This window comes from Pteropus vampyrus, unplaced genomic scaffold, assembly GCF_000151845.1.
Source record: "Pteropus vampyrus isolate Shadow unplaced genomic scaffold, Pvam_2.0 Scaffold434, whole genome shotgun sequence".
NCBI lineage: Eukaryota > Metazoa > Chordata > Mammalia > Chiroptera > Pteropodidae > Pteropus > Pteropus vampyrus.
The window spans coordinates 702,092-713,002 of record NW_011889215.1 but is presented as its reverse complement, the minus strand read 5'-3'; the positions used below and the strand labels follow the sequence as shown (position 1 = coordinate 713,002).

At 37.6% G+C, this 10,911-nt stretch overlaps 1 protein-coding gene across 3 annotated transcripts in view; it reads left to right on the top strand.

Annotated features, from left to right (window-relative positions):
- AFG3L2 (AFG3 like matrix AAA peptidase subunit 2) overlaps nucleotides 1-10,578 on the top strand; it is a 34,845-nt gene extending 24,267 nt beyond the window's left edge. For 2 of the 3 annotated variants that reach the window (XM_023523980.1, XM_023523979.1), the window contains 3 exons: nucleotides 4,236-4,436; nucleotides 5,783-5,977; nucleotides 9,791-10,563. In XM_023523980.1, coding sequence (XP_023379748.1) covers nucleotides 4,236-4,436; nucleotides 5,783-5,977; nucleotides 9,791-10,033 — 639 coding nt within the window. In that variant the 3' untranslated portion in view covers nucleotides 10,034-10,563. Of the gene's footprint in view, nucleotides 1-4,235; nucleotides 4,437-5,782; nucleotides 5,978-9,790 lie in introns of all 3 variants that reach the window. The other variant, XM_011381331.2, reaches the window with a different exon arrangement.
- Nucleotides 10,579-10,911: the final 333 nt, after the last annotated feature.

Sequence of the window (10,911 nt, the reverse complement as noted above, 5' to 3'; positions counted from 1 at the left end):
GATAGAGTACAAGGCCTTCCTCTGAAGTGAGTGGGTGTTTACCTGTTCACAGCTCAGCCATGGGCAACCCTTGTTCCGTAATTATATACAGAAAGTGAAAAATTCCTGTGATAAATTATGGGGAAATTTTTTAAAGTCTTGTTTTCTCAGTTAAGTAAGAACTGTTTATTTTTGGAAAACAAAGCTTTTCCAAAGGCTTGTTTATACACACTCTACAATTTCCTATCCTGGGATATACTTCCCAACTGTGGTGTACACTTGTCTTACACTGTATCACTGGGAACATAGTGCTCTTTTTAAATCTTCTAGACTCTTTTATATGTTTTCGCTTGAGAAATTCTTTCAGGTGAGTTATCTTGAACACAGCAAAACTACTTTTGTCATGGTGTGATGGTTTGTATTAGTACAGACTGTGTGGTTAGTTTCTACATTACGAAGGTGCATACAAGGTTCAGCACCCACGTTTATCCAAGCCAGAGAAGAATCACACTTGAATTAGGTGTCCTTCAGTTCTGTAGTTGACACATGAGCCCAGCACATCTTAATCATCTCTGATCTACCCTTCTGTTGCTTTGTCTGGCTGTTGGAACCCCTTGGGCTGTTTGATGAGTGTGCTGGGTGCTGCAGCATTGGCTTGACTGAGTCAGTATTTTCAGATATTTAGCTCAGTCCTACTATCGTTTTCCTTCCATCAGAAACGGAAAACAGGCAGTGTCTCATGGCAAGCATCTTTGTTTACCCAGTGCTTGATAATTCTGAATATTTAGACTGAGCAGTGAGTTCTTTCCAGACTTCTTTGTTTTCTATGAATTGCATATGTTTTAAGTTGATCTAAGTGCTGAATTTTATTTTGCATTTCTGATTATTTCCCCAAACAATATGTGACTCAAAAGAGTGGGAGAGTTAGGAGGAAAATGGGCCTGGATGTAAGGATAGTAACTGTGTTTTTGCTTTAGCTGGGCGTATTTTGAAGTTGATTTTTTGCTTTTATTGTTACCTTGATTGGTAATTTTTGGATAATTGGAAGCATCTTAATCTCTAAATCACCTTTTGGATAAGGCAGTATTGTATTACTGTCTTTTTATGTCATTTTCACTAAAGCAGTGGTTTTGGTTTTCTGTTTTTATTTTGTCAGGCTTAGAGAAAAAAACCCAGGTTCTGCAGCCGGAGGAGAAGAAAACTGTGGCATACCACGAGGCAGGTCACGCGGTCGCCGGTTGGTATCTGGAACATGCAGACCCACTTTTAAAGGTAAAGCAGTTTATGTTGAACAGCAGGCAAGCCAAATGATTGTGTGAGAAATAGCTTGAGGAAACTGCATTGCCATAAAGGATAAATAGATGAGATGTTTAAATTTAAGGATAAATAGATGAAATGTTTAAATTTAAAGAAATTTAGCAAAAATATCTGGTAATAATAGTGGGATAAAGTGGTTATACAAACATTCCCACAGATAAGTTATAAAGTTTTGGAAAGAAAACTACAATTAAAAGGGACTTGAAAAGTTTTCAAAAGCAGACCAAGGCCGGAAGAGAGTTTACTCTCGAAAAGCAGTAGGTACAATGAGTTAGAATTGGGTGCTTCTGGCTTTATTGCTTAAGAGTTTTCCACAGCGAGTGGTGAAAAATGCTGGCCTTACCGTATTGATGAGACAGAGAAGAAAGTTTAGGATTTGAAGAATACTGAAAATTTGACAGGAAAATCCTGGAAGCAAGAAAGCTACAGAGGGGCAAGACCCAAATCTAAGTAGAAACTGCCCAAATCTTTGGTTGACCACTAAATTATGTCTACCCAGGGAAACCTCAGAGAGCCTGAGCAGAGAGCAAAGAGACAGAGGGTGAGATTGTTAAATTTTCTGCTTTTTCAACTGCGTGTTAAAAAATACAGCATGAATGACAGGAAGCAGCCTAACTAACTTGCAGTGTTGAGACAGCTGGAAATTGATACGAATTTCCTGAAGAAAAGGGACCACAGAGAAAATAACATTAAAGTATACATAAAACATCCTAAATAATCTAAAAAGAAGCCACTAGACCTAGTAAGTGCAGTTAGCAAGGTTGCAGAAATCAAAGTCCATATACAAAGACCAATTGTATTTCTGTATATTCGCAGTGAACAATTGGAAGATGAAATTTTAAAATTCAATTTCATTTACAACAGCATCCAAATACATGAAATACATAGAGATAAATTTATCAAAATATTTGTAGGATCTGTACATTGAATTAAACAAGACCTAAATAAAAGTAGAGGTACACCTGTTCATGGAATGTTATGATGTCAGCTCTCTCCAAATTGATCTGTAGTTTCAATGCAATCTATCATCATTATAACAGACTTTTTTATAGAAATTTACATGATGCTCTAAAATTTGTATGGAAATGCAATATCAATTAGAATAGCCAAAACAATTAAGTTAAAAGGATTACACTAACTGATTTTAAGATTTCATATACAGCTACAGTAATGAAGACTAGTATTAGTGAAAGGACTGACACATAGATCTGGTGAGATGGAATAGAGTCTAGAAATAGACCTTAAATAATTGGTTAATTGATTTTCAACAGAGATACCAAGGTAAGTCAAGGTGAGGAGGATTATCTTACCAATAAATGGTTCTGGCAACTCATTGTTTATATGAAAAAAAGTAAACATCAACTCTCATATCATGTAAGTACTGCGCACTAACCGATTGCGCTACTGGAGCTCCCAGCACTCGTAGCCTCTGCAAAATAAATAATTCGGAGTAGGTCATAAAAGCTAGAACTATAAAACTTCTAGAAGAAAACCTAGAAAAAGTCTTTATAACTTTGGGTAGCCAGAAATTTCTTAGGACACAAAAGCAGTTGATAAATGGGATCTCATCAGAATTAAAAACTTTTTGTCTTCGAAAGACATCACTAAGATGAAAGGCAAGCCATACACTCTGAAAATACTTGCAGTACACATATGTGAAAAAGGACTTGTATCTAGAACATATAAAGAACTCTTAAAACTCAATAATAAGAAAACAAGCAACCCAGTGATAACCAGTAAACTGGGCAAAAGATGTGAATATATATTTCACAAAAGTTGGTATATGAATAGACATTAAGCACATGAAAATTTCAATATTATTAGTCACCAGGGAAATGCAAATTAAGTCATAAGAAAATAGTGAATGGTTAAAATTTAAAAGCCAGTCCTAAGTGTTGGTAAGGATGTGGAGCAGCTGGAACCCTCACACATTACTGATGGAAATGTGAAATGATGCAACCATTTTGGGAAACAGTGTGGCAGTTTCTTATAAAGAGAAATGCTACCATGTGACCAAAAGATCCCACACCTAGATATTTACCTAAGAGAAATGGAAACAATGACTCTTCCTACTTTATTAATTATAGTGACAAACTGGAAACAACCCTGATGCCTCTCTGGGATGAAATGGTTATGTGGTATGTTTATACAGTGGAGTGCTGCACAGCAGTAAAAATGAATGAACTGTTAATACACACAATCGGAGTAAATCTCAGAAACAGAGAAACTGGACATAATAAAGTACATACTATATGATTCCGTTTACATGCAATTCTAGAAATTGTAACTAATCCTCAGAGACGGAAAGGAGATCTGCAGTTGCCTGAGGGTGGGGGCGAGGTTGACTACAAAGAGACAAAAGGGAACTTTTAGGAGATGAAGAGAGTATGTTGGATCTTCATTGTGGTAGGAGGTTATGTTTGTCAAAACTTATTGAACTGTATACTTTAAATGGCTGCATTTTTTATATATAAATCATCTCACAATAAAGCGGACTTTTTTTTCTAAGAATTAAAAGAATTTACTCAATTGCAAAAAGAGGTCTAGAAAAGAAAACGAAGGCTGCTGAACATCATGGTCTGCCTTACCCCTTCAGCCGTGCCCGTGATTGTAGATGACAGTCAAGTTGAATCTAGCCTGCACTGTATTCAAGCTCACTCGCCAGCAGTCTTTTGTCAAAACTGAATAGTTTCAATTGAGTTTTATAAAAAGACAATACTTTCTAGAACTCTTAATGTGAAGTTATTGCTCCTAAGAGTAAATATTCCTCCAGAACAGTCACTCCTGCTAGATCTCATGTAGCCAAGGCTGATGGATTGCTCAGCTGGTGTGTTTATTTTTTATCAGTGAGTTTAGCTGTAAAAAAAAAGAAAAGTGATCAAGTCTATATTTGGTGGTAGAATCTCCAACAGTTTGTATGTATGTTTTTTGCTTGCCAGGTGTCTATCATCCCAAGGGGCAAAGGACTGGGTTATGCTCAGTATTTACCCAAGGAACAATACCTGTACACCAAAGAGCAGCTCTTGGATAGGATGTGCATGACTCTGGGGGGCCGGGTGTCAGAAGAAATCTTCTTTGGAAGAATTACAACTGGTGCTCAGGATGACTTGAGAAAAGTGACTCAGAGCGCATATGCCCAAGTAAGTATGAATTAGAGTGCTTCTTCCTCATCTTCTCACATTTGCATGAGAAATGATCATTCATGAATGTCACTGAAACAATACTGTTAGATTTGAGTGGTTTAGACTTTCAGGCAAGGATTATTTCTTAAATCCTTTTTTAAGTAGTCAAAACTTATGAAAAGAAATGATTTTATTTGAGTATTCCTGTTATTCATGTTAGCTCTTCGGGGTCTATGACTTTCTTAGTCCTTTTTAATTACTCATTTAAAATACATATATTTTTTATTGTTTTCTTTACCTTCTATTTTTAAGGGCATTATTTGTTGTTTGCTCTTCTTTTTAGATTAATCTTTGTTTTTAAAATATTTTTTATATGTTTCCTCTATTCTAGCACCTCATCTGAGTTTTTCTGATTTTGATTTGTTATTCCGTCATATTTTCTGTGATTTTCCTGGTTTAGTCTATTTTGAAGTAGTACGTTGTAGTTTTCATCTGTTCTATGGACATGTCTTCCCATTGGCTTTCTCTGTGGAGACATTATTCTCCTTTTTTCTTATAACTTCATAAAAAATTTTTCTTTTGCCCATTTTTTACATGAAATTTGTTTTCCTGACTTCTTAGGAGCTTTCCTAGTTTTATAGCTTTTGAATTCCCTTTTCTGTTGTTTTCACGAAGTTTTTAAAAATGTGCTTCCTACTTTCTGAGTTCTCCTGGCTTTGTTCCTGCTCCCCACTTTTATCTGGGCCTTCTCTTTTCCACTCAGTTTGGATTTTACTTCCAGAAACTTCCTCTTACTGTGGGGCTTATTCTGGTTAGTTTTGGGAGCTCATGGCCCAGAACGAGCCAGCCTCCTCGCATGGTCTCCTGGCCCCCTGGACTCGGGGAATAGGGAAGTGCAAATGCCCCTTCCAGGTTCACTTGTTCTCAGGTTGGCAAAGCGCTCTTTGTAGGAAAAGCCTGGAGAGTTTAAGGGTTCTTATTTTCTTGGTGCTCTCAGATGCTTATTGCTTCTACTTGCCCTTGTGCAGAGAGTGATATCATGCAGGTCTCATAGCTGTTGAGATTTGTCCCCACTTGTTTCTCACCTGATTTTGTTGTAGAAGTTGTCTATGGCTTCTAGTCTTATGTTCCTAGTTGAGGAATTTCAGACACTATTCATTGCTGCCACCATCTACACAGAACACCCTTATCCAGTCAGCCAACTCAAGGTTGCCATGTAGATTTTGCCAGGTTGAAGAGTAGTATTGTAGTGAAGTGTGGAGAGTTAATGTCATTATAAAGAAAGACTAATTGGCAGTTTATAAAAATATGTTAGCCTGTCAGCACAAATGGATGTCTCCCACTGATCATGTATTCTTTTTCAGATTGTTCAGTTTGGCATGAATGAAAAAGTTGGGCAAATCTCCTTTGACCTCCCACGTCAGGGTGACATGGTATTAGAGAAACCTTATAGTGAAGCCACCGCAAGATTGATAGATGATGAAGTACGAATACTTATTAATGATGCTTATAAAAGAACAGTAGCTCTTCTCACAGAAAAAAAAGCTGATGTGGAGAAGGTAGGTGCCAGTTGTACAAATAATTCTGCAGTTTTGTAGAGAAAGATTAAAGTGATGATTAACTTTTGATTGGCTTATAGATGTCAGCATTCCCTATATCTGGCAAACTCTTGGGTTCCTTCCTTCATTCTGATATTTCTGTCTGCCCTATCTTTGTGAAGTGGTGGGAATGTGGTGAGCAAAAGCAGGCATGATCCTGGCTCTTGTGGCTCTTAGGGATATGAATGAGGAATTAATGAAGTCTTTTAACAATCACCAAATAATCAAATCTGTACTCTTCCTCACCAAGTATTTTACCAGTACAGTAAATCCTCACTTAATGTTGTCAATAGTTTCTGCAACTAAGCGAATGACATATAAAGAAACCAATTTTACTCTAAGCTAATTGACATAAACAAGGTCCTATGGCCTCTCATCAACATTATAACAAAACTACATTATTGAAGGCCCTGCTATACTCCTCAATTTGGAGCATAGTGGACTGATAGACATTTACTATTGTTTTTTATCTTTGGAATAAACAGGTGGTGACAGATGAAAGGGCACATAAAAGAATTAGCCAAACTTGGTAAGCAGGAAGTCACCACATGAAAACTACATTTGCTTAATTATGAGCATCCATGAATTAACTTGCTTTGTGTTTTTCAATGTTGTGCCTCATTTGATAGCACCTACAAAAGGGAAAGATCCTTTCTGAATTCAGTGGATTTCTTATATCCAGCAAACTTAAGTATTCAGAATCCATGCAGCCAAAATTGGAATTTTTTGTTCTTTGAGCATTTCACACTCTAATGAGAAAAATGCAAATGAAAAGCCTTATAAAGAATTGACACAGATAAAGGAATATTCTAAGGTAGGCTATTCATCAGCAGATCTTCGGAGAAACTTCCTGTGAGCCTGCCCTGTGCGATGGAACTCTAAAAATCTGTGACATCTTTTCATAAAAGTATAGAATGTCTGTGGTGTCTGTGAAACACTAGAAAACATGCAGCAGGAGCTCTGAGAAAGGAAAGATCAGAGTAGTCAAAGAAGGCTTCATATAGAAGATAGGGCTTAAATTTTACCTTGAAGCCTAGTCAGGTTACAGTGAATGGGAAAGGAAGGGAGAGGAGGTGCTCTCAGTCTGGAGACGTGGCAAGCAGAGAAAGGAGTAGGGGAGAGGGCAGGACTGAGCCAGCCTGCCTGGAGCAGATAATGGGCTGCAGTACCCAGGTCAAAAGCTAGGTAGAAAATTTAGAAACAATTTTAGGAATAGAAGTGACTTTCATAATGGTCTAATTCAACCCCTTGTTTTATGGTAGAGGTCAGAGTCCTTAAAGAATCTTGAGTGGAAATGATTAAATTTCATCATTTAAAAGGAAATGTAGCAGCCATGTGCCAGCTCCAGTGGGGTGACAGAGATAAGCTCAGGGCTGTTGCAGGCATGTGTTAACATTTGTGAGATGGTGCTGGTGGTGGCAGATCTAAAAAACCAAGAGTTACTGATGCAACTTAAGATTTATTAAGTAGAGAATGAATGGGAGGAAAGCCCTCAGAATGACTCCAGGATGCCTCCTAGAGGCGGTATCTAATCCAGGGAGTAGATGAAACAGCCTGGGGCAGGGTGGGGAGAAACTGAGGGATGGGGGTGAAATTTGGTCTTGACAAGGAGGACATAAGCAGTAGGCATTTGCAAATGGAATATGCATAGGATCTCCAGGCCAGACATAGGATATTTTGGTTATGCCCCTACAGCCAGTTGTTAAAAAGAAGGAAAGGAGCTATAAAAGGGCGGAAAGGCTCGCCTGAGATGAATAGTTCTAGGAGGATAGAGTATGAGTACAGGGCTTCCACATGCCCACCACAGATGCTCAGATGGGTCCAGGGAATTTCACTCAGTCATTTACTTTTCCATATGTAAAGTACGTGTGCTGACAATGGTAACAAAGAAGTGTTTGTGAAGGGAAAATTGGTTCGACAGAGTGAGGATCTTGAAACACTGCAGAGTTCTAAAGTATTGCCTGGTCCATCAGAGAAAATAAAATCTGTTAAGAATAATGTCGAGCCAGCCAGGAGATAGGGAACCTCAAGAAGAGAGGTCACTTTGCTGCTAAGACTAGTGCTTTCCAAACTCTGGGCCTCACTTTACTCATGTATGGGATGGGGAGTTGGACAAGTTGGTCTCTGAGGGCTGAGCTTTAGGAGAATAAGAATAAGCAGCTGGCATTCACTTAATAGCTTATGTGTAGCAGGTACTGCCTGAGACGTATTAACTTCTCTAAAGTCCCCTGCAACTTCAAGAAGTCACTACATTATTACCCCCATTTTACAGATGAAACTAATACATAAAGAAACACTGTTGCTTGACTTTGCTTAAGGCGTCATCATGCAGTTAGTTGGTAAGAGGTAGGACCAAGATTTGGACCCAGACATCCTGTCTGCAGAATTCTTGCTATTAACTTCTAACCAAGCCTGTGGTGTCAGCTTGGCTAGTCTGGATTGAGATGTACTGTGAGCATAAAATGCACACTGGATTTTTAAGATTTAGTATGACAAAAAGAATGTAAAATATATCATAATTCTTAATATTACGTGTTGAAATGATAATATTTTTGATATATTGGGTTAAAATATATTGTAACTTAAGTGATTACCCACAGTTCTGTAAATAAGCAAATGAGATTTAAAGATGGTCTAAGAATAAATCCTAAAGTTTTTATTTCTCCAAATCTTACATATACAAACAATATGTTAAAAAGTCATATTGTTTTAGTATTCTGGTTATGTTTTTTAAAGTCTTTATCTCTCAGTGATGTAGACAAAAATATATGGATAAAATGATACATCTGGAATTTTCTTCAAAATAATCCAGGGCGTAGATGAAACAAAAGTGGCTCTAAGTTGATAATTATTGATAATGATTATGTGGGGATTAGTTATCCATTTTTTCTACTTTTATATGTATTTGAAATATTCTATAATAAAGTTTTTAAAGATTGAATAGACAGAAAATTTTCATTTGGTATTTTTAAAAACATAGTATTTAATGTAAACTACAGACATGTTAAATTTCTAAGTAGGAAGTTACCTACTAAATCTATTTTATGAGATCAGAGGAGTACTTCGTTATCTTTATGGTAGTCAGATGCTCTGATATAACTACTCTCCCCTGCATTCCTGATGGTGTCACTCACATCTGTACACGTGCTTGGCCAGGTATCCCCTTTTCAGTGGCCTGTTAAAATGTGTAGTGTCAAGTTTGTGGTTCTGCCATACAAATGAATAGATCTTTAAGATACAAATTTTTATATTAATCTTCCTGGCTTCATTTTATGTATTTGCCCTTGTTTGTCATGATTATATTTTACTAACTTTAAAATTTTCCTGCCCATCCTATTTCTGTTCTTTCCAACTTATCCCCCAACCACTTTCTTACGTATCCTTCTAGAATTTCTTTATATATGTACACATAAAGAAATGTATTTTTCTTTCCTTTAGAAAGAGAACATAGCTTTCTATAGACATTTTTGTTACATTCACTTTTCTCATTGAATATGTCCCTCCGAGATGTACATAGATGAGAGAGATACTTTATTGCAGGCACATAATCGTTCATTATGTGAATGTAACAAATGTATTTAGCCACTCCCTTACTGATGGACATTTGTTTTGCCAGTATTTTGCACGTTACTGCAAAGTTATGTGACCTTTTATATATATCTTTTTCAGTGGTCTTAAACCTTTTTGGGGAATGGGGTTGGCTATAAATAAAAACATTTAACTTTAACTAGACTTTGCTGAGTAACTGTTTAATTGGAATTGTTCATGTTTCAGGTTGCTCTTCTATTATTAGAAAAAGAAGTATTAGATAAGAATGATATGATTGAACTTTTGGGCCCCAGACCATTTGCAGAAAAATCTACCTATGAAGAATTTGTGGAAGGCACTGGCAGCTTGGATGAGGACACTTCGCTTCCAGAGGGCCTTAAGGACTGGAACAAAGAGCGGGAAAAGGAGAAAGAGGAGCCCCCAGATGAGAAAGTTGCCAACCAGATCCAAGGAGCCAGGCCATTTTAACTTGTACTGTGGTTTCAATTTGCCCATTAGTTCAACTCTGGCTTTTTCTCAGAATGAGAACACTGCTAAGTTGATCTTGAGCAGCTGCTGACCAGTTGAAGTGGTGGAAAAGAGGAATACTTAATCCTCAGCCTCGGGGGTCCCAGTAGGGGTGGTAGGGTGATTCTCCCTACCCCAGGCTCAAGCCAGAGCTGGGAGAGTGGAGATTGGTGCCTGGCGCTCTCTCCCCGTCAATGAAGCCAGCTGCACGAGTGTCAGGGAGAGGAATCGGAAAGCTTGCCGATGTGGGAGAGGTCTGTTGTTCACTTTCCATCACCCACTCTTCATTCCCATTTCCCTTCAGAGGCTGTGAAATTAAATTGGAGTCCTGATAAGAATATTTTAATTTGACTAATACTTTAAAGATTGAATCCAGATCACATGTTGCTGTTTTAATGGAATGGTTTTCTACAGAACTGTAACATATTTAAAAATATGAATGTATTATGTAAATATGGCTTATTTACATCAAAAATAAAGTGTAAACAGTACTTTTTTTCTTCTGAGCACACAGAAGTCACTGTTTATGCTTGGGATACTTTCTTTGAGAAAACAAAATGTCATTCTTTCCGCTTCTCATCAGCTCCCACAGGAGAGTGAGGAACTTCTAGATTTGTGTGTCCTGGAATGATGAACTCTAGATATAAAGTGTGTTGACACCAAGTCCATCAGTGCAAGAATCTGTGATAATGACATCAGTTTACATTCTCACTAGACTGGTCATGCCCACAGCTGGTCACACTATCTAGGTCTGGAAGTCAGTGTGTAACCATAGTGGGTCTTGTCCCAAGCCATCACTTGGCTTTCAGAGAAGGTGACACTAAGCTAGGAAGGCCCCT